This window comes from Meles meles, chromosome 7 (genome assembly GCF_922984935.1).
Source record: "Meles meles chromosome 7, mMelMel3.1 paternal haplotype, whole genome shotgun sequence".
In the NCBI taxonomy this organism is placed as follows: domain Eukaryota; kingdom Metazoa; phylum Chordata; class Mammalia; order Carnivora; family Mustelidae; genus Meles; species Meles meles.
In genome coordinates, this window is record NC_060072.1 from 56,722,265 (window position 1) to 56,745,896 (window position 23,632).

The 23,632-nt window shown below is 43.2% G+C and overlaps 1 protein-coding gene across 4 annotated transcripts in view; it reads left to right on the forward strand.

Annotated features, from left to right (window-relative positions):
- The window catches only part of FAM234B (family with sequence similarity 234 member B), a 55,626-nt gene that overhangs the window by 17,235 nt on the left and 14,759 nt on the right, over positions 1–23,632 (forward strand). For all 4 annotated transcript variants that reach the window (XR_006819652.1, XM_046012515.1, XM_046012518.1 and 1 more), the window contains 8 exons: positions 7,938–8,336; positions 11,511–11,609; positions 13,997–14,185; positions 15,249–15,379; positions 18,749–18,896; positions 19,471–19,612; positions 20,633–20,776; positions 20,950–21,031. Coding sequence is in view for 3 of the 4 variants with exons in the window: in XM_046012515.1 (XP_045868471.1) it covers positions 7,938–8,336; positions 11,511–11,609; positions 13,997–14,185; positions 15,249–15,379; positions 18,749–18,896; positions 19,471–19,612; positions 20,633–20,776; positions 20,950–21,031 (1,334 nt within the window). In the remaining variant the exon portion in view is untranslated. The remainder of the gene's footprint in view (positions 1–7,937; positions 8,337–11,510; positions 11,610–13,996; positions 14,186–15,248; positions 15,380–18,748; positions 18,897–19,470; positions 19,613–20,632; positions 20,777–20,949; positions 21,032–23,632) is intronic.

Below are 23,632 nucleotides of genomic sequence, written 5' to 3' on the forward strand. Positions count from 1 at the left end.
AGTGACTTAAGTTCTTTAAGTGTTAGTTTCTTCACATGTAACAGTACCGTTATTATGGAACATTCACTATATGCCATACACTCTGCTCTGTATCTGCCTTTTGGGGTTCTTTGGTTCAGTAGAAGAAATGGATGTACTGAAGAGATTTGTTTACCTTTGACACATGTTAATTATTCAGCTTTAGCTCTTATTACTCTTATTATCATCTTCATTAGCACCATGCCCATTTACAAATGTGATACCTGAAGGAAGGCCTGATGCAATCATGAGCTAATGACAGATGCCCTCAGCCTTGTGAAGAAAGAGCTGTTTCTTGGAGTCTGTTTCAGAGTCCCATCCCCTTCCACTAAGCTCAAGATGGAAGGATATTTGGCTCCCATACATACAGTGAGGTTAATTAGTAACAGAAGGACATATGATATTCATAAAACAGCCTGGCAAACAACGTATCTTAAGTATATATATTTTTTTAGTCCATTTTAAAGTTTGAAGGTCAAACACTGAAGGAACTGTCAGAGCACAATATTACTGTAATGATTTGTTTAGTATGTGTAATTTGGAATCATTATATGCCCCTGGATAATCTAATCCATAAGGTGGATTATTTATCTTTAGTTGCTGTAGAATGTATGGTATAGTCTATGTAAAGTATAGTACCTATCACAGAATAGTGTATATTATAGTGTGTTTTCCTGAAGGTGTCTGGGGATGATACAGTTGCACCTTCTTCTGTTTTCTTTTGTACCATGGTGGGAATGCTGTTTGACTGGCCTTCAGTCTTCCTAGGAGGAAAAGTGAGTTGTGGAAACCTCATTTATATTCATGTATTATGAAATCAGCATCCTCTCCTTTATTCTTTGAAAACTTTGCATTGATTAAAAATGTGAGTGGTGGCTGAAATTAGCAGAGAAAAGAGTGCTAAGTGCTCTGTGCTCTGGAGCCTGGATTCGATGTCCCGCTCCTTAGCACGATTATAACTTTGGGCAAGTTGGTGTGTGTTATACTTCACAATCCCTTGTCTTTCTTTTTTTTTTTTTTTAAAGATTTTATTTATTTATTTGACAGAGAGAGAGATCACAAGTAGACAGAGAGGCAGGCAGAGAGAGAGGGAAGCAGGCTCCCTACTGAGCAGAGAGCCGGATACGGGACTCGATCCCATACGGGACTCGATCCCATACGGGACTCGATCCCATACGGGACTCGATCCCATACATCCCGGGACCCTGAGATCATGACCTGAGCCAAAGGCAGCAGCTTAACCCACTGAGCCACGCAGGCGCCCCAACAATCCCTTGTCTTTCTGGGAATAGATAGCAAAACTATTTACTTGGGAGTTGTCTGATCAAAGCTCGCAGTCTGTAAGAATTAAGCTGAGGTTTGTCTCTGTAATGTCAAAAATACACTATCTTTTAATAATACATGTTACCACAGAGAAGTTAGCCTGATTGTTGTTTCCATCCTTAGCGACTTGATTCTTCCCCCACCCCCCACCCAGCTGCTCCTATGATTCATATGATTCTTTTTTTTGTACTTGAAGTTCAGCACTTCTACTGTGATATGTTTCAATATTGATTATTCTGTAGCAGTTTTTCTTGGGACTCCGTGTACTCCCTCTCTCAAGTCTTGCTCTAGTACGGGAGCTCTTTTGGTATGTCTTCTAAAATTACTCTTTTGGGTGCCATTTCCTTTTCTGTTCTCTTCAGTTCCCGGTATATTGCATCACCTTTGCTCTCTCTGTCCTTGCTTTTCTAGGCTTTTGTTTAAAAAGCCTTAATCTTTTCAGTGGGAGACACAGGGATAGTCTGGGTACTTCCTTCAAAGCCATAATGTCTAGATTTGAATCCTTGCCTGCAGCTTATTTGCTGTTTAACTCTGGGCTAGTTACTCGAACTTGAAACCTCATCCTGAAAATGGAGATAATAGTATGTCTATCTCTAAGAGTTGTTGTGCAGATTTCTGGAGATAAGACAGTGAAAGGGTTTGGAAGAGTGCATATAGAGGAGGGGCTTGGAACTGTCAGCTATTGTTTCCATTTCATTTTTACCCATTTTTCACCAACGGTTCTGTTTCTGACTCTTTGCAGGCGCGTCTGCTCTCTTTGCTCTTTTCTAAAATTGTTTTATTATTTTCTTCCATTGTTTTTCTGAGCCCTGCTTGTTTACTTCTTATCTTCCCTATTGAGTTGTCATTTCTTCTTAGAAATACTGTTTCTTTCTGTCAGCCCTTATTTCAGAGAAGACTGTTTCCTTTCCTTTCTTGGATTCCATAGTGAAGCGTCTGTTCCTTATTCCTTCCATGTTGTGGCATCACTCGCCCAGCCTTGGTTCCTTGGCAGATTTTGTTTGCTGTGTTCTGTTGTAACTTCTTTCTTGAATATCTGCAGAACTTTGTAGTAGCTTATAGAATGAGTACTCATGGATGGCTTCTTTCTGATTATAAATCATATTTAATGGTCAGTTGTTTTACGGCCAGATTTTGGCTGACAGGCAGGCAGAGCTGGGGCCTGGCGAGTGAGCAAGGGCAGTGAGAAGCTAGAATTTAATCTAATGGGACCCAGCTTGTTAAAAATAAATAAATAAGAGAAAAATCCCTCTCTTCACGACTGATTGATCACAGCTGTTTCCTTACCCGTCAAACTGACAGCCTGTTTTTTGTAAAGCCTTTCTCATTTTATCTTATCTCCCCTTTGTCTCTGTGGTGTTGAGGGGGACTCATTGATGCTTTTGGGAGGCCAGACTTCGTCCTTCTGAGAAAGAGATAAGTGCTTTGGCTGTATAACCGTGGTACAAGAGAGGTAGTATAATTTATTGGTTAGGACCATGGACTGTAATCAAATTGCCTGGGTTTGAATCCTGGCTCTTTTTCTTTCTAGTTCTGTGATCTTATGCAACTCATCCCTCTATGTTTTCATTTTCTTTCTGATACAGTGGGGTTACAGGGTTGTCATGGGGGATTAAATGAATTAACATGTAAGTGCTTAGCCTGTGGTGCCCAGAATAGTAGGTACTGAGTACTTTCCTGTTACCATCATCGCTGTCTTTGGTGTCATTATTAACTCTCTGAACTGTGCTCCTTATTGGAGACCTGAGAGACCATGTGCCCACTCTTACTGTGCTTCTTTGATTGGGTACAAGTTTTGTTGCATTTGGCAATTTTTCATAAATTGTAGTTTGGGGATGTGGCTCTTTTTTTTTTTTTTTTTCCTGTTTTTATTACCTCCCCTCCCCAGTTTTTATGAAGGATACTGACAGAAATGTATTCCTTTGGCATTATCTACTGGAAGCACATAATCTTTTATTTTTTTAAAGAGTCATTTATTTTAGAGTTGGGGCAGCAGAGAGAAAGGGAGAGAATTTCAAGAAGACTGCCTGCTGAGCACGGAGCCCAATGTGGGGCTGGTTCACAAGACCCCTAAGATCATGACCTGAGATGAAATCAAGAATTGGGCACTTGGCTGACTGAGAAACCCGGGTGCTCTGCAAATTATTTTTAGTAAAGATTTTACTAAAAATTGGATTTAGTAAAGATTTTACTAGTTTCTGTAGCACATGGCAGCCACGTTCTCTACCTGTGATGGTGTGTGATATCATAAAAATGCATTTCCTTTAAACTGTTTTGTTGGCCAGTATTTTAGTAATGATTTTACTTTGATTATTTTAGGCTGGTATGTTTGTTGCAAGGTGACATCTGACTAGCAAGATTAAATTTACGTATCAATGCTGAATTTTTCACTTGATGCTAAAGATCCAGTTGTACTATTGTATAAGACGGCTTGAGTGTATGTAGAAGATACTTGGGAGTTTGAGTTGAATCAGTTGCGTGATGTGACTGCCAAGAAAGCTGGCAAGGTCTTAGGTTACAGTAATTGAATTGTAGTGTACCCTCTGGACTAGGGAGGGGAAGCTGCTCTGGTCAGGCTGCACCCTGGGGATTGGAACCAGTTCCGAGAACCATACTTTAAGAAGCACTGACATATCACATTGTGTCCAGAGAAGAGTGAACAGGATGTTGTGGATATGTGAAACAGTGCTTCCTCAAGTAATGAATTGGAAGAGGTGGAGACATTTAACCTGGAGAAGAGAAGATGGGGTAGGCGGTTGGGAGGAATAGGAACAATAATAATAGAAGCTGAAATTTGTTTGTTTTTTTGTTTAATTTGAGAGAGAGAGCATGAGCAGGAGGATGGGAGGGGCAGAAGGAGAGGGAGAGATGGAATCCCAAGCACTAATCCATGCTCAGCTGGACACAGGTCTGGATCTTAGGACCCTGAGATCATGACCTGAGCTAAAGTCAAGAGTCAGTGGCTCAGCTGACTGGGCCACCCAGGTGCTCCTAGAAGCTGACATTTATCAAAAGCCGCAGTAAGCCAGACACTAAAGGCCTTGCAAATGTTGTCTTATTTAATTCTTAAAAACAGTCATATGAGGTAGGAAAAATAATTATCATTTCAGAAATGGGAAGAATAAGGCTTAGTAAAGCTAAGAAATTTAATCAAGTTCACATGGCTAATAAGGGATAGAGCCAAGATTTGATTGTTTGTCAGCTTGTAAAGACTTAAATTCTTAAATACCATAGCTTATGTTTCTCATGATTGGTATTTTCAAGTTTTGAAGGATTTGCATGTGGAAGAGGGGCCCCAGATATTAGAACCAGGACGGATGATTGGCAAATGCCCAGAAATAAATTCTTGAATCAGTGTGTGGAACTGCTTTCTGGATTGGAGAGCGGTGAATTCCCTCATGCTAAGTGAGTGCTTGGTGGGTGTTTGATAATGTGATCTTTAAAGTCTCCTCCTACCCTGAGATTTGGGGCTGCCATCTATGTTTTCCTCTTTGTCAGATAATCTTTTTTTTTTTTTAATTTAAACATTTTAAAATTGTGGTAAAATACACATAAAATTTATGATCTTAATTATTTTTAAATACACAGTTTAGTATTGTTAAGTATATTCACAGTGTTGTGCAGCCAATCTCCAGAACTTTCTCATCTTGAAAGCTGAGACCCGTTTTTTGATACTTTACATCATGTCATTTTGCTTTTATGAAAGACCTACCTGTTTTTGCTAATCTAGAGAAATCCAAAGAGGATTCCTTTTTTTATGAAAAAAAGCAAAAGGCAAAAACAGCAAAAAACAACACAAAAAACCAGCAACAACTACAAATCAAAAACAGTATTCAGTGTTCTGCAGGAAGTCATTGTAGCAGCTGTGCTCAGCCCCGCCCTCAGCAGTGAGGGGGCCCTTGCCCAGCTCCTTCCCCCTAGGGCCGCACTCAACATCTCAGTCTCAAGCCTCCAGAGCCTTGAATTGTGTCTGTGAGCATCTGTGCTTGATCTGCACTTATTTTGTGCATCTTTTAGCAAGATGTATCCTGAATTTTCAGAAAAGCCTCGGCGAGGTTATTGCTCTGGTCTGGGAAAGCTCAAAAGTTTTTCCTTGTAAATTAATGGTATTTGCTTCTTTGCTTTATGCTATTTTAGCTTACAAGGAGTTCGATAGGAACCCTCTACTTTGGGATAGTGAGGGAAACCTGTGCCCATCAAGTATTAGCAACTCCCTATTTACCTTAATTCCCAGGCCCCAGAGACCACATTCTACTTTGTTTCTGTGAATTTGACTGCTCTGGATAGATACCTCATGTACGAATCATGCAGTATTTGTCCTTTTGTTATTGGCTTACTTCATTTAGCATAATGTCTTGTGGCATGTGTTAAATTTCTTTACTTTTTAAGGCTTGGTCATACTCCACTGGATGTATATACCACATTTTTAATCCCATCAGGTATATTCTTTTAAAAAAAAACTTTAAAAAGTTTTAGAATTAATATTGTTGCAGCAGCCTATGGTTGTGTTTGGAAATTATTATAACTAAAGTTACATGGGACAGTTAGGGAATGGTGTATCCTAATTACTGGAAGAGTATACTATTTTGAATTCAGTTCTTAATAATTCTTATAATTTGTACCTTTAAAAATCAAATCCAGTATTTGTTGGATAAAATGAAAAGCTTTGAAAGTGAAAATACATAGAAGTTTCTAGTCAATAGAATGCCAGTTTGCTCAGTATCTTCTGTGGGTTTTCTTTGTAAAATATTTAATGTTATAAAATATTTCTGTGTAATGTTTATTTTATTTTTTTTTTTAAAGATTTTATTTATTTATTTGACAGAGAGAGATCACAAGTAGACAGAGAGGCAGGCAGAGAGAGAGGGAAGCAGGCTCGCTGCTGAGCAGAGAGCCCGATGCGGGACTTGATCCCAGGACCCTGAGATCATGACCCGAGCCGAAGGCAGCGGCTCAACCCACTGAGCCACCCAGGCGCCCCTGTGTAATGTTTATTTTTAATCAAATATTTATTGACTTTCTATGTACCAAGCGCCAAACTTTACACTAAAGATTGTACTTCCCATATTAGTTTCCATATAGTGTTTTATTGCTTCATTTTATGTCTTGAGTAAACAAGACATAAAACATGAAGTGATACCAGCAAGATAACAGTGACCAGAGGCAGAGATTTACATCAAGAATTCTTCTTTCTGAGGCGCCTGGGTGGCTCAGTGGGTTAAAGCCTCTGCCTTCAGCTCACGTCATGATCCCAGGATTCTGGGATCGAGCCCCACATCAGGCTCTCTGCTCTGCAGGGAGACTGCTTCCTCCTCTCTCTCCCTGCCTGCCTCTCTGCCTACTTGTGATCTCTCTCTGTCAAATAAATAAATAAAATCTAAAGAAAAAAAAAAAAAGAATTCTTTCTTCCTTTTTAATTAGCTGGGCTGCATCTTCTTTTTTATATCTCTTCTTAATAAAAGATTTAACCATATAGTTTATATTAGTACAGCTTACCGTGTAATTTCCAAAACGAGAAATTTTTTCTTGGTTTTTGCTTGGTTATAGCATGAACAACAGGCATAAAATTGTTCAGAGCTTGGCAGCCGGGACCAAGGAGTGACTTGGGAGGAGGTGTGCTTAAGCTCTCCTGTAATTTTCCCCTTTCCCCCGCCCCAAATAAATGTAGTGTCTAAGTAAAAACAGGGTGCTTGTTGTGTAAGCCAGCTTTGGGTCAGGTCCTGTACCTCTGCATTCCTGTTTGATCCCTCCCCTCCTAGAACACTTGCTCAGAATAGCATTTTTAAGCGTAAACACTGTTTACTGAAACATGTGCTGACAGGGCATCGGAATTAATCATAGGAATCTCAGAAGTGAGTTTTTAGTAAGATGTCTCCAGGTGACATTTAGTGTTCAACTTCCCAAGTTGTTTCCATGGAGACAAGTGGGAAGCCGCAAATATCTGACTGTGAGAAGCAGTGTACAGAGAACTATTCTAAAGTTTAGGCAAGTTCCAGGAAAGATGGAAACATCACAGATCTAAGAAAATCAAAGGGAATATGCAAATTAGGCATATGGGAGGTTGATACAAGAGCCATGTCTTCTGATTCAGAGAAATTAAGAGAGTGTTTTTGGTTTTCGGTTTTTGGTTTTTTCCCAAACTAAAAAGGTATTTGAGGGGCACCTGGGTGGCTCAGTCAGTTATACCTGTCTTCAGCCCAGGTCGTGATCTCAGGGTCCTGGGATCAAGCCTGGCATCTGGCTCCCTGCTTCTCGGGGAGCCTGCCTCTCTCTTCTCTGCCTCTCCCCTTGTTGTGCTGTCTTTCTCAAATAAATAAATAAAGTCTTTTAAAATAATAATAATAAAGGTATTTGAAATTTACCACTTTCTCTGTTTCCTTTCCAATTTTCTTAAGCTCATGAAAGCAGTAATTCTAGAACACTGATTTTCATTTCCCTCCCATTCTTCTCCTTACAGATAGCCATCAAGTTCTAAACTTGTAAATGTAATTGGTTTTGTTTTCTGTGTTTTCTTTTAGGTGTTCACAGTTGCCATGCAGTTGGTAAGGGTTTCTCCTTCCTAGTTTGCCCTGACACTCTGTCTTTCTGTGTTTCAGGGAAGAAGAGCCCAGACCTAGGGGAGTATGACCCCCTCACACAGGCCGATAGTGACGAGAGCGAGGATGATCTTGTTCTCAACTTGCAGCAGAAGAATGGAGGGGTCAAAAATGGGAAGAGCCCTCTGGGAGAAGTGCCAGAGCCTGACTCAGATGCTGAAGCTGTGGGGGCTGCAAAGCCACATCTTTCAGAGGTCGCCACAGAGGGATACCCCTCGGAGCCCCTTGGGGGTCTGGAGCAGAAGGCAACCTCTTCCATCGTGTCTTACGTGCGCACCTCTGTCTTTCTGCTAACTTTGGTCATCTCCATGATCCTGGTGCTCGTATGTGCTTTCCTGATCCCCTGTCCCCCCAGAGATCTGCACAGCACTTGGAGCCGCCGCCTGGGCCCCCAGGGAGGTGAGTTGTAGGATTTTTTGCCCCAATTCTGTAAAATTTCATGATTACCTGTAATTCTGTAAAACTTCTGGTTACGTTGAAAATTCTCTCCAGGTCCTACTACAAATAAATGTGTATCCTATAGCATCTCTCTCCCCATGTGTGGAGGTGGTTAGGAGGTTAAGATTGGAAATAAAACAAAAAGATAGATTGATACAGCTCGAGAAGATCACTGACCTGTTGTGTTTCTGTTGGCGTTGGCCTTAGTTAGGTGCAGAGAGGACAGAGTGTTGGTTTCCTGGGTCCCCGCAGTGCAGCCAACATTGTATGAGGAGAGAACAGAACTGCAGGTCAGGCTGTTGACCAAGAAGAGTTAAGGCTCAGGGCCTGGCCAGACCAGAGGCTGGGGCTTTTGCAGGACCCTCAGGCATTTGTTGATTATAGGAGCCTGACCTGGTTTGAATTTTAAAGTAATTTCAAGTAAAATCAACTTGCTTTCTTGCAGTAAGTTTTCTTTCTTGCTCCTAATGGTTGGGGAGGTACCACCCGAGTGATTCTAGCTATTGTGTCTCATTTTGGAGCAGGTTTCTTTAAAATGACTTGCTCTGGGTCAGCAATGGGGGTTATATCTCAGCTGTGAGTGCTGAGCAATCTTGTGTTTTGTCAACTTCATGGGGGTGAAGGGGTTCAGAACACACCACCCCAAAATATGTCACTTTGACGTATTGTTTATTTTGAACTCTTAACATTCCTGTAGTCTCTGGATCCATGTTCATTCCCCTTCTAGGGCTGCCGCTCTTTGTTCAGTGAGTACAGAAGACTGGCCTCACCACCTCTGCTCCAGGCCTTTATGGTCCTGTGGGGGCTTCCATGGATGTGGGGAATCTTATTAAATAAATTTGAGTCCTTTCCTCTTCTTAATCTCTCTTATTTATCAGTTATCCCATTATCTCTTGTGTTACTCAGTCCCAGCTAGAAACCCTAAGAGGGTAGAGGAGGTTTTTCCTCCCCTAAAATACTCCCAGATCCCTACATCATCTTGATCTAGATATATTTTACCTTTGACAAGTCACTGATCCCAGCTGATCCAGCTTTGGATCAGTTCTGTGATCTCACTGTTACTGTCTCCCTCAAGGCGAAACTGAGTACATGAGACTTACGGTGTGTTCCCTCCGCGTAGGAGATCTCTCACTTCGTTTTTTTCATTTTTTTTTTTTTTTTACTGCAGTCAAGGGGCAACTGGCTGGCTCAGTCAGTAGAGCCTGTAATTCTTTTTTTTTTTTTCTCACTTCGTTTTTTGATGGTTCTATTTTTGTTTTGTTTTGAAGATTTTATTTATTTATATGCGAGAGGGAGCAGAGATAGGAAGAGAGAGCATGAGTGGGGAAGAGAGGGAGAAGCAGGCTCCCACTGGGCAGGGAGCCTGACAAGGGGCTCAATGCGGGACTCAATCCCAGGACCCTGGGATCATGACCTGAGCCAAAGGCAGATGCTTAGCTGACTGAACTACCCATGTGCCCCCCTTTTTTGATGGTCCTTCTAATATTTGTATATGTAAAGACTAGGAACGGGTTGTTGGTATACCCACCACTGAGTTTAAGAAATCGGACATTGAGGTGCCTGCGTGGCTCAGTCAGTTAAGCATCAGGCTCTTGACTTCCGCTCAGTCATAATCTCAAGTCCTGGGATCAAGCCCCGTGTTGGGCTCCATGCTTAGTAGGGAGTCTGCTTGAGAATATCTCCCTCTACCCTTGCCCCTACCACTCCTGCTCTCTCTCCCCGTCAGTCTCTAAAATAAATAAATCTTAAAAAAAAAAAAAAAAAGAAATAGGATATTATAAAGACCATTAAAACCTCCATGTGTCTCTCCTTACCTCTTCCTGCCAAAGAGTTCTACCATCCTGAGTTTTGAGTCATTATACTTTTTGTTAAAGTTTTACCACATGGTAAAATAATTTTACCTATTTTGAATTTTATATAAATGTAATTAAGCAGTCTTCTGTGACTTGTTTTTAGCATGTTCATAAAAGCATTTTATAGACATTGGTATCGATGCCGTGTAAGTAGAGCTTATTCATGTTTTCCACTGTCTCATTTCCCATGGTTTACTGGTCCGTTTTACTGTTGATGAACATTTTGGTGGCTTCTGTTTTTTTTTAAAAAATCATTATTGCCGCTGGGAAGATTCCTGTGCATTTTTCCTGATACAAAATGTAAGAATTTCTCTCGGCCATTAACTTACGACTGATATTGCTAGGTCATACGGTGTGTGCATGTGCCAGCCTAGTAGTTTATGTTAAATCATTTTCCATGGTGGTTTTACCAGTTTACACTTCCACCAGCCATGCGTTGGGTTCTCTCCATATTTGGCAGACATCCTCTGACTCTGCACCGTCGAGGGGCAGGACAGCATTGTCTACCTTGTCGCTGCCCAGGCTGGAAGTCCAGGCTCCCTGCTAGGCCTCTGCTGACACAACTCTGGCAGGGGTGGGGGTCTGCCTCATTAATGCCAGGTTGGGTAGAACTATAGGCTTCCCTGGTGTGTGGAAGGCCCTAGGTGGGGAGGAAAGTCCTGGCTCCCCACCTGGCCTTCTTTGACATGACCTTGGTTGGATGAAGGGGTACCTTCCTATAGCTGGGCAAAGGTGGAAATCTAGGCTCCCATTTAGGCTTTGTTGTGGGGCTGGGGCCACAGTTCTCTCTGTGTGGCATTTGGTTGGAGTAGAACAGTTATGATCTAAAACTTTTTCTGTCTTGTTATGCTGTTCCTTTCTTGGACCTTCTGCTAGAGGAGTCAACTTTTCTTGGGCCTTTTTTGTCTGTACCTGTTGGCATTTCTGGGTTGCCGGCTTCTGCAGCTCCTTGTCTGGGACATGTGAGGCCAAAAGAATACCCGGGGTGGGGGGGTCATCACCTTGTCATTCCTTGGACTTCTCAATCCCTAGCCAACCTACCTTCTCCCCACCTTAGCGTCTTCTTACATTTGTGTTCTCTGAAATGCGCAGGGAGTTTAGGTATACTTAGAAGAATCGGCGGAATTGTGTGTACTCTATCTTATCTAGGAACCAGAAGTCTGCCTGGTTTTTATGAAGGTGCTGGCAGTGCCATGTGTCTGTTCCCTTTCTAACCTGGAGCAGAGAACTGTTTTGTGGTGACTTCACTCAGGACTTTTTTTGTTTTTTATGTGTTTATCAGGTGGGGACCTGTCTCCATTGGAATTGGCTGATGTGAATGGAGATGGCCTGCGTGATGTCCTTCTCTCCTTTGTAACTTCAAGGAATGGGAGTGCAGTCGGTAAGAGATATGGCTGTGTTTTAGAGGCTACTACAAGGGAAGCTCAGTGATTGCAGGGGCTGTGAGTTAAGAGAAAGCGTCAGAGTTGTGTCCTGAAGGGCACTGTAGAAAAGGGTCTGGAGTGAACAGAAAGTCATCATGGGTCTATCATACATGACAGAAAGCTCCTATGTATCAGTAAACCTTATTTAAAGAAATCATGGAGATCTGCAGCTGGAAGGAATCTTAGTAGTCACCCAGTCCCATGAAGAAGGGAGGATCCAGAGAAGTGACTTGTGCACACACTTGCAATGAACAGCATTAGTTCTTAAGGTTCTTGAGTTTTCTCCCAGCCAATTTTCCATTGCTTCTTAGATTATAGTAAATGTTGACACAATCCTACCTTCCCAACCACAGTAGAAAAGCTTCTTGTTCATGTTCTAAAATATTTTTACTCACATTATCGTGGCCGTGTGCTTTCTTTTTACTGATTCTGTTTACTCCTTTCTCTCTGCTCTCCATCCTGCTGTCTGCTTTGGAGGCCGACCAGTACACATTATGTCAACGGGCTCCCTTGCCTGCCAGTTTCCTGTTGGGTTTGGCCAATGGGGAGCCTAGGCAAGAAACTGGAGGAGAGGAAATAAGTGGGGAGAGAGGGCATTTATTCTTTTGGCTTCCTCCCCTCCAGGGTGACCTCAGGCCAGCTACATCCTTGATCCTAGGGCACATCCTCTCTAATGGTGGTCTTCTTACAGGACTTTCTTTTTCTGGATTCCGGGAATCACTACCTCTCCTGTCTTTTTCGGCCTGGGAGTGATTACGTTCTGAGGGACTGTACTATCTCTCATGGTTTCTCTATACCCTGACCACATCTTTGTAAATAATCTCTTTATTAAACCTTACACAACTTAACCTAATTGAGTGTGCTGATACACATTAGCTGAAAAAGAGAAAAAAGAGGTTTATTTTCAGCGTGGGTACACAGGGGATCCTGGTTTGTCCTGTGGCACCCATTAAAGTGACAGCAACCCACAGTCTGTGAACTGAGACAGTAAGTCTGGTGTGAAGCTGGGATGCCCTGATAGCTACGCTTTAATGATCTGGGATCTGTGATAACATCTAGGTATGTTTTAGAGAATTCCAGGCTGCCTGCCTCTCTGAGATTATTAGAAGAACCTTTCTCAGTTTTGCGTAATAGGTAGAAGTAATTTAGGAATAGATGTGTTTACAGAGAGGACCTTCAGCCTAGAAGGTTGATTTTTGGCTTTAATTGACTTTAGTTACATTTTTTTTTTTCTGCCTATGACTCATTAGCCTTTGAAGTAAAAATTTTCCCCAACCACTTTTAGATTTAGAGATCTGTTTTAATCATTTGGTATTTTACACAGTTTGCTATTTATCAGGACTCGTATGGCAAGGCTATGGGTTTGGACATAATATGGGCCAGCCTGATTTGGTTACAGATTATAAAAACAATAGAGCTAAGTGTAAGTGCATAACATATGTTGTGAATGAATTTATCCCTCAACATAATCCAACAGGGTAGACCAATATTCTTATCCCCTATTTGCAGATAGGGAAACTGAGACAAGGGGAGGTTAAGGAACTGGCTCAGATTCCACACCTGGTAAATGGGAGAGCTGGGATCCAAACAGTGTAGCCGAGAGATTGTCTCTGGAGTTCATGTGCTTGGCCCCTAAGTTTTCCCAAGTATTCTTGGGAAACTGCTGGGACTTTATCAGCTGATTCCGTGGGACTCTGGACCGGGAAGATCTACTGATCATTGCTGAGTTGTAATCTTCAGGTTTATTTTTAAAATATTTAATTTTTCTGCTTTCAGGGAACACTTGCTAGCAACAGTTAGAATTCAGATATTCCTTTGCTCTGTTCATATTTTAGATCATTCTCACTTTTCTGAGCATGCCTTTCTTTGATTTTTTTTTTTTTTTTTTTTTTTTTTGGTTGTTGTTCTTAACAATGACTTTCCTATATTCTGGATTTTTGCTCCTTTTATTCAGCAGATGATTGATTGGTTGCTGTATGTGTAGGTGCTGTGCGAGGCACTGAAACTCCAGAAATGAATGGGATGGTCTTTATCCTTCAGGATATGACTGTTTAGTGGGGGCTGAGGTGACAGACATGGAAGCAGGCATGCTGGGAGGGGTGCAGGATGCACACAGGGTGGCCTGGAGGAGGTCCACAGCATGTCCTCTGACATGAGGAATGTGTTGAGTGTCTATACTAGGTACTCTGTCGTCAGACTTGGTACCAGGGGTATGGGAGGCCGTGGAAGCTGTGCGAGCTGCTGCCTTAGCACCATTTACTTGTGGTTTTCTGGCCTCCTGCTCACCTGGGCTGTTTACCTTCTCTGCCTCCTTTCCATTCCTGTGTCTCTTGTGTGCTTTTAGGTGTCTCAAAGGCAGCCGCTGTTCTCGTGTGCCTCTCGGGAATGAATGGCAGCACACTCTGGTCCAGTCCCCTCCCCGAGGAGGCCCGGGATATTACATGTTTGAATCTGATGCCAGGAAGCGTGGCTGAAACCATCTGCCTTGTGACAGGGACACACAGGATGTTCAGTGCATTCAATGCGACATCAGGTAAAGGTCATTCCACGGAAGTCTCTGTTCCGGGGATAAGAATGGTCTTATATGGAAGGGACCTTTCTCTTCTTGCATGGTGGAAAGTCTGTTTTGGCTCCTTTGGAAGGTGAATTTAAGGTAAACAGAGAAGGGGTTTGACTAGGTTGAGTAATAGATCATGGTTAAACCTGTTTGGTGATAGGTTGGGGCTAAACTGAGTTACCCAAACAGAAACTACCCTGAGGCTTTTAGTTTCTAAGTAGTCCTCCTACTCTGTACAAGACAGGTAGGCCTTGTCCCTTCATATTTGATATAGATGGGGTCCTTGTGTAAACTTACCCATTTACCACTTAAAAAAATGGTCAGGGAATTAAAGTTTTAAAAATTAAAAAAAAAAAAAGATCAGGGAAGAAAGTAAGGTTTGTTGATGCCTGTTGAGTTGGGCTTTTAACTACTTACTATATTTAGACACCCATGACGTGAGGAATGAGAGAGAATCAAATATAATGAAAGCCCCATGTAAAACCATAAGTGTCCTGCTTGTGAATGCTTTAGACTTGACCAAAGCTGGACATGTAGCAACCTTCCAGTTTTAGAGGTTGGGGTTTGGTAGCGGGGTAATTCTGAGTGAAAAAACTTTAGTGTAAGTTAACTGCAGAATTAAAGTCCCTTTGAAAACCTCCTGCGATTCCTCTGCTCATGTGAGCATGTGGTGGGAGAGAGAGAGTCTGGTTGGCTGCCCCTGGTTGGTTCCTCGGTAATTGTAATAATCTCTAACAGATCAATTCCTCTGCCCCAGACAAGTGGGCTCCTCTTTCTTGGAGAGACTTCAGCACCTCCATTTTATCTAAAAAACCTAGGTGTGAAGTTATCACATGGGTTTATTAGTCAGACGCTTGAGGATTTTAGATCACACTCCCTGTGCCCTTCATCCCCAGTAAGATTAAAACTAAAAGAAATGGTAAGGAGCTGCTGTCTGTCATTTGCACATTGAGTTTCTCTCTTCTGACCCGGAAGCACTGCATCTGCCTTTTCCAGAGGCCGAAGCTATCATTGTGATCAGCTTATTTGTCACCCCTAGGGAAAGCCATTTGGACTTTAAACCCAAACTACTTATCCAATGGTACCCTGGCTGCCCCAGGGGTGGTGCTGCCAGACTTGGATGAAGATGGCGTAAGAGACCTTGTCATTCTGGCCATTGGGGAATTGCAGGTATGCTCTACGTCAGATGGTCTCTGTTTCTCATAGGAAGTGCTTCAACTTCCATCAGTTCTAGTATGGATATCATAAATGCTGCTTGAAACCTTTTTACAAGGGCTTAGGCTTAAGAAAATTCTCTCCGGGAGATTTAATGAATAAATTGCCATCATGAACTCATTTTCCCAGCAGTCTCATTATGTTCCCATTGACTGTGGCAGGGTGGAGCTTGGGCGCCAGAGAGGTATATGTTTAAGAGTCTCATGCTCTACCGACTGAGCTAGCCGGGCACATGAGAGGTATATGTTTAAATTCCTGCTCCACTCTAGCCGTTGTGGCCTTGGGCAAGCTATGGAATCTCTCCAAGGAGCTCCAGTGGACTAGGGCTAGTACTCTGTGTACAGATAAAATAATAGTAGTTTTCCTTCCAAAATCATAGGAAAGAGTACATTAACGACCATGTATATCTCCATTTTTACTCCTATATCTCCATTTTACTCCATATATCTCCTAACATCTTTTTTGAGGTTGTGCCAAAAGTTCCTTTAAGACGTCTTCTCAGACTTCCTACGTGGGTTTGCCAGGAAATGCTGGTGGACGAAAGAATTGAACAATTGGCAACTAATATTTGTGGGAAAATGTGGATATAGATCATTTTGCTTTATTTGATTTATTTTAATTTTAAGAGACCTTGTGTTTGCTGTTGTGATTTTTATAGTGCATATACATGGAGTAGAGTTATGAAATCTGCAAGTAAAATGATTTAGAATAGAATGAAATCCATCAGTATTTTATGGTTTTCTGCCAGGAGCACCATAAATAAACTGAAAGTGCTTCTCCAGTCACTGAGCACTGTTTGAGGAGCACTGTTCTAGGACATCTGGTGATACTTTGTAAGATGAGAACAAAGAAGTAAGGTAAATTTCTGAAGACTAGTGAGTTTGGAGGGTACTTTATTAGTTTTCCTTCCACTAGCAAGTTGGTCTCAAAGTAGATTGAACCCCAAACTCAACAGATATTTACATAATCTTTTTTAATCCCAGTCATTGTGAATTTCAGTAACTACATCCATCAGGTGTGATTTTCTGAAGTTCCCAAAGTGGAAAGTATGGGGAGTTTCTTCTTAATGGTTAATGAAGTATGGTTAGCGGAGGCATAGCAAGTTTATATGTCCTGAGCAAGTTTAACAGTCTTGGCCTTCATACCTTATTCATTGCCAGTGGTGGCTGACAGGCTAGAGGTTGAGGCTTTTAGGGACCCTCCACAGTGAGGCAGCCTCTGTTGGAGGAACTGGCTTCTTGCCTACTCCTACTCTGTGATTTTTTTTTTTTTTTTGTCTTAACCAAACAGCAAAAAAAGTGTACTGTCCAACTTGCCTCACAGAATTTACTTATTTACACATAGTGTAGAGATATGAATAGTGATAGTACTAGAAAAATCGCAGAGAAATGATGGGTTTAGAGCAGCCTCACCTTTATACTGACCTCTTATGACCTCTAATGCCATTTTAGGCATTAAGGCAATTTAGGAATTAGGAAGGCAATTAGGCATTTAAGGCAATTAAGGAAGCTGGGGAACCCAAGCTCTGGTTTATTCTAAGCTACAGTATGGAAGGCTCTCTCTTCTTAAGGAATGGAACGTATTAGGTCTATGACTTAGAGTGATGCATTCTTAGATCTGGGTTTAGAGTGAGGTGGGCTTGGGACAGAAGGACTGATGGTCTGGGGTTAGTGGAACTTATCTGGCCTAGAACGTTAGTGGGAAGGGACCTCAAAGCCATGTGATTGATCCTCTCACACCATGTTAGAATCACTGATACAGTATTCCAGACACATTGGCCCCTACTCTCCTCGAGTCCTCAGGCCAATGGGAATATCACTGATTTGTAAGACTGTTCTTTTCATTTTTGGTCAGGTCTAGAAAATTCTGTCATATTGGTAAGAATTCTACTTTCTCATAGCTTCTACTCACTGTTCCAGCTTCAGCTACTTTGAATGAATATAATCCTCTTTCTACATAAAAGCCCATTCACTATAGCTGCATCCCACTAAGCCTGCTACTCGCAAGGCTATATGCCCCCAGTTTCTTATATTGTCCCCCATGCACCATGAAGTCTAGATCCCTCTCTTTCTTGTTTTCTTTCCCTTTGCATTCTGTTTTATCCGTATCTCTTAAAATGTCATACCTGTGTCTGGAAACCGTATTCTGTTTGTGATATAACCAGTTATGTCAGTGTAAGGAAATGCTACTTCTTTTGATACAGGCCTTGTATTTCTATTAATGTAGCTGAAGATTGTGATGGCCTTTCTAAGATTTTGCTTTTGTTTGTAATCCGTTAAAGCACCCACCCCTTTTAATTAATCATTAATTAATGGCCCCATTTCTTCTTTCAGATTTTGACTCATCTTCCAAACTTAAGACTTCTTTGAATTTCGAGTTTGTCATAGAGCATATTAGCTATCCCTTTCAGCTTTGTGATGAGCTTGCGATAAGCTGTTCCATTCATTCAAGTCTTTGAGAAGAGTGATTAGTAGGAATGGGACAGTAGCAGGGTAGAGTGACATTCCACAGAAACCTCCCTGTGGGTTGGTATTGACTCACTCTGGGTACACTGAAAACTGTATCTTTCTGTCTTGTCCAAAAGAATTCATGATGCTAAACTTTGTCAGAAGCTTTACAGAAGGCAGGGTATCACTACAATTCTCATATTTCCCAACTGGTGATTCTGTTGCTGAAAGCAAACACTCTAGAGCAGGGGTTGGCAGACTGAGTGACTTGTAGACCAGATTTGGCCCACTGCTTATTTTTGTAAATGTAGTTTTATTGGAGCACAGCCAATGCCTATTTTTTTATTATTATCCATGGCTGCAGAAACCATCTGGCTTGCAAAACCTACAATGCCATTTGACTATTCACAGGACAGGTTAGCTGATCTCTGCTTGAGAGTAAGGTTGATAGTAGCCAGGCAGGCTAGACATGTAATGTTATGATGGGAGAGGCTGCCTTACTGATTTTAGTTGGGACCAAATATTACTGGTGATTTCTGGGTGTGAGAGTAGAGACCCAGGAGTCAGCTGTCCTGTAGTTAGCTCTGGACTAGAATTCCGTGCATCAGAAGACTTCATCAAGAAACAACCGTGCTTCAGAGAAATTGCCTGGGCTACCATACAGATGGTTTAGCACATATCTACCAAAGGAATGGGAACATTGGCTTCATTTTCTTGCTTCCAGGTGAAAAAAGTGAAGCAGGTTTGGCTTTATGCTTTCCAACTTTGGGAAGTGTTTCTGAACCCTTAGCTAATCAGGAATCAGTAATGTCTGGAGAAACTACTTGGTTAGGAAACGATATGGTATCTACTGACTCCGTTTTTTTCACTTCTTCAGCCAGATCTGTGCTTTCTGCTGGTGTCTGGCCGGACAGGGAGTCCAGTGGGCCGACCCGTGAAGTACAACATCGTGGGAGTGGGGAATCTGATTGGTCCTCAGGTTTATGTCACCACAAACGGGGCTGTCTACATCCTGTTTGGCTTTGGTAAGAAGCAAAGCTAGTTTTTTTTGCCATTCCCCATCTGTGTGTGTGGTAGGCCTCCCTTTTGAGACAGAGTGAAAGTTTGGGAATTTCTGACATCAGTCAGCCCTTTTGCCACCTCCTATCCCAGGGTCCTCTCATTCTCTTCCACCCGTGGCTGGTTATTAACTCAGCTTTCCCCAGCTGCCTTCTCCAAAGAGAAGACTTCTTGCCCAGCATCTGCTTCATTCCTTTCCCCACTCCATGTTGAACCATTCTGGGTGGGATCTGTGAGACCTATCTTTTTTTTTTTTTTAAGATTTTATCTATTAATTTGACAGAGAGCACACAAGCAGGGGGAGCAGCAGAGGGAAAGGGAGAAGCTGGCTTCCTGCTGAGCAGGGAGCCCAGCGTGGGGCTCAGTTCAAGAAATCTGGGTTCATGACCCCAGCCGAAGGCCGACGCTTAACTGACTGAGCCACCCAGGGGCCCCTGTGAGACCTATCTGATCAGGCTCTGTGTCTCTTGCTCAGATCCTCACCCTGGGAGAGTTCTAGTAAATTCAGCTTCTCAGTGTTGGTTCTTCCTGTGGTGCTAGGAAATATCCAAGCTGTCGCCCTGCGGGACATTTTTGTTCAGGCCCAAAATCGAGACAGCTTACCACCTTCTCTGCAGATAGAAGAGCCGGAATGGGAGAAGCGAAGATCCATCAACCTGTCTGAGCTCATTGACATTTACAGGTAGGGCAGATGTCTGACCTTGTCGCAGTTCAGTCTCCTGAGATCTTTCAAACCATGGAGTCTCCACATTTGAATTGGGCCGGTGAATAAGGGGCCAGAGAGGTCTGTGGGGGGAAATAGCGCTAGCCTTCATATACCATCTTCCTATCTGGTGAGGCAGAGACGTTCTTTTCTTGGTAACATAAGGTGTTGGTGATCATGATTTGTGATCACTCTACACACAGACTGCAAAGAAGGAGATCTGTTTAGCCTTCTGAGTCAGAGCAGGGCAGGCTGAGATGGGGAGACCTCCAGGTAGGGAGAGAGATTTATATAAAAAACCTGCTTGTAAACTGTTCTGAAGTATCTGCCCTACTCCTTTTCTGTGTTTTTCTCTTAGTTGAAGAATCGTTTTGACAGGAGCAAGGCTAGCATCCATGAAATCTTATTTTTTCTTCTTGTTTATTTCTTAATCAAAAGCATGTCGTTTGTCACATGTGGTGGATTTTACCCATTTAACCCCAGGCCTGGGTAGTGATTGTCTTCATTCTCTTCTGTCAGAAGTTTCAGATCATCTTCTAGCATTTTCTCAAGTAGTATCACATTGTTTCAGTAAGAATTGGGTAGGTATTAAATGGAATGGTCCCAGTTGTTCAGAAAACGAAATAATTCAATGCAGTGTAGACCGTGAGTTGCTGTTCCAAGCTCAGTGACAATCTCAGGCCTCCTGTCCAGGTCTCCATCTGCTTTCCGTGCCATTATCCTTGGCTCTGTTAACCACCCCCAGAGTATCCAAAGTGAGAGATCTGGCCCTGTGGCCCTTCTCCTAGGAGTTCCCTTTGAACTGGCATGAATTTCCAGGTATTCTTGCTTTCTAAAATGAGTTTGACTGGAGCGACACAATGCCCCCCTCATAAGATAATGGTAGGAGGTGAATACAAGAGTGTAGAGAAACACGTACCCCAACAGAAAGAGCCCCAACTTGTGGCTCCAGAATCTCATCCAAACCAGAGATTAACCATTGGGTCTTGTTTAATTCAGCGATGGTGTTGAGCTACTGCAGATGGTGAAGGCACCTGATTCCAACTGCAGCAACCTCCTGATTACAACCAGACAAGGCCTCATCCTGCTGCAGGGGCAAAATCTTACACCTTCCTGGACACTGAGCCTGCAAGGCCTGCACAGGTTTGCTCTGTGCTCCTCCTAAGGGTTGTAGTTTTGATCTGCTTTCCCACGTTTAAAAATTGCCCAGAACAATTGCTTGATACCTGGGGTGGTGCGGAAGAGGGAGAAAGAAGTCCTTGTTTTCCTCTCCTTCTGCTTTACTACTGATCGCTTAACTTTGTTCTCATTTGCAGCCAGCCTACCCCTGGGTATTTCACTGATGATCAGACCTTAGACTTCCTTCTCCAGATACAGGATGGAGTTGGGATGAAAAAGGTAAAACTTTGGGACTCAGATCAATGAAAACATCTAGAAAGTCTGTTTGTTGTGTCCAGCCAGCCATACGCTAGATACTGTGAGAAATGGGAACCTAACATATGGTCCCTTCCTTCAGAGAACTCAAAGTGTAGCTGAAAACTCACAAGCTAGTGCTAAGATCGGTAGCATTGGAAGCTTTTCCAGTTAACCCCCTTCCAGTACATGAATTCCCTCTTCTGAATTCTTAACTTACAGTTAGGCGGTAGGAACCTTCTGAAGTCTCTCAGTGGGGAAAGGCAGGCATAAATAAACTTAGTACTTCGGTACCTAGTTTCCTAAGCTCTCAGAGAAGGCAGGATATCTGGGGCGGCTGGGTTGTTACAGAGGACTTAATAAGGGAGGGAAAGATGAGCAGGACCTCGAAAGTTGAATTATATTTATTTGAGGAGGGGTGGATGGGAAGGCCTGTCGGGTCAGGACCACTGATACCTGAGGCCCAGAGACAGAATGGTATGGCATGTTCCAGGGACCCTGAGGAGGTCTTTCTGATTTTACGTGAGGTTGCATATTGTGAAGATACAGTGATTGGATAAGCAGTTTTCATTCTCTCTCTTTTTTTTAAAGATTTATTTATTTGAGAGAGAGAGTGTGTGTGTGTGCACATGCATGAGCAGGGGGAGGGGCAGAAGGAGAGGGGGTGGGAGGATCTCAAGCAGACTACATGCCCAGCACTGAGTGGACGCAGGGCTCGATCTCACGACCCTGAGATCATGACCTGCGCCGAAATCAAGAGTTGGATGCTTAACTGACTAAGCCACCCAGGGGCCCCCAGTTTTCATTCTTATTACAGAGAGAATTAAGGTTTTGAAAATTTCTTTTTTATAATTAACCTAGCTTTTGTGTTTTTCTTCACTCTAAAATATGTATTTATATATTGCACACTGTTCCCTGGGAGCCAACTCAACAGTTAATCATCGCCTCTAATGTCTGCCAAGTTCTGCACCAGATGCACAGATAATGTCTCTGGAGACACAGAGTTAATGAACACAAGGCCCCGGTCCTGTGCAGCTCCTAGTCTCTGGGGTGCGAGTACTCACACGGCTCTGCCACGCCACGGTGCGAGCTGGGTGGAGGTCTGCACAATGCCACGGGGACGCAGGGAGCAGGCAGAGGGAAGGGAGTCAAGAGGTGCTCTGTGTTGGCTGCAGGCTGGATGTTCACATCCTGAAAGCAGAGAAGTGGTTCATTGGATCGATATGTAAGGAGAAGCCAAGGGGCATTTCCGCCACAGAGCTCCGAGTGAGCTCAGCTGATGGAAGGCCCTGGAAAGCAGGGCGGCAGCGTTTAGGTGACGTACTGGGGGCACTGGCATCGTTTGGTCCTGAGTGGAGGACAGAGCTGATGATAAAGGCATCACTTCAGGGAGAGTCGTCCAGCAGTGCTGTGTAGGAAAGAAACAGTGTCCAATTGTGTTTCGAAAGAATTTCAGGTAGAGATTGGAATTTTCATTGGCATTCCTGGCCAGTGGGTATGGGTATACATAGCTTGATTAAGAGCTGAGCTGCTGGGGGTTTAGACCTGGAATTTAATCGTGGCTCCACTACTTACTGGTGGCCTCGGGCAAGTTACATAACCTCACCTAACTGCAGATTCTATGTCTATAAAGCGGGGGTCATGATAGCACCTGTCTTCATAGGGTTATCATGACAGGAAAATAATGCGTGTGACTGGATCCAGTTTTTTAGTGTGGTGTCTCAAGACTTTTGTCCCGAGACTACCAGAGGGAATCTTGAAGTGTTGGCTTGGGGCGGGGGTGGGGGCAGCTGTCTCGTGCCAGGTGGCGCAGCAGGGTGGGCCCGAGGGGCTGAAGAGTAAGAAAGCGGTTGTTGACAGGGGTGCAGTCCTTCCACTCACAGAAGAACAGACACTGAGGACAGGGGCTGGGGCTGGGTGGGGAGTTTCTTACGGATTTGGGCCAAGGAGAGGCTCTAAAACTGTGAGGTCTGAGGTATTTGGGGTGAGAAGGATATAGATGTGCAGCCAGGGATTAGGAGCTCAGTCCCCTTCATTATCCTGTGAGAGATGCAGCTGAGGAATTTTTTTCTCCTAGTTTGTTTGCCTGTCTTGATGTGCTGTCTTGACTTTGAGACCAACCTAGGGCTGAGCTCTGTACACATGACACCCAGGAGTCAAACCTGTAAAGCTTGGAGCATAGCGTGTAGCACAGGCATCCACTTGGTCACTGTCCCCTCGGTGGGTGCTGCAGTCGTGGGAGGGAAGGAGCCGGCAGGGGGCGCTGCTGTGGGCGTCTGGTGATAGCACTTCCCCTCCAAAGGGCTGCTGTCTCTGAATGAGGACCGCCACAGACACTGAGCACTCTTGAGTTCCCTCCTGTCCCTGAGCTGCCGTTCTCTCACGTGCAGAGTGACAGGTGGATTGGGTGTTCCTAATGTCCCCTTCCCGCTGGAGAATTCAGCAGACCTTTAAACTCTGCTAAGTGGGGACAAGGGCTGTGGAAAACTAGGTCTGGTCCCTAGTCACTGTTTAATGCTCTCCAAATGCCCAGCTTGTTCACGTGGAGTAAGCTCAACCTATTAATATACATGAGTTTTCATTCTC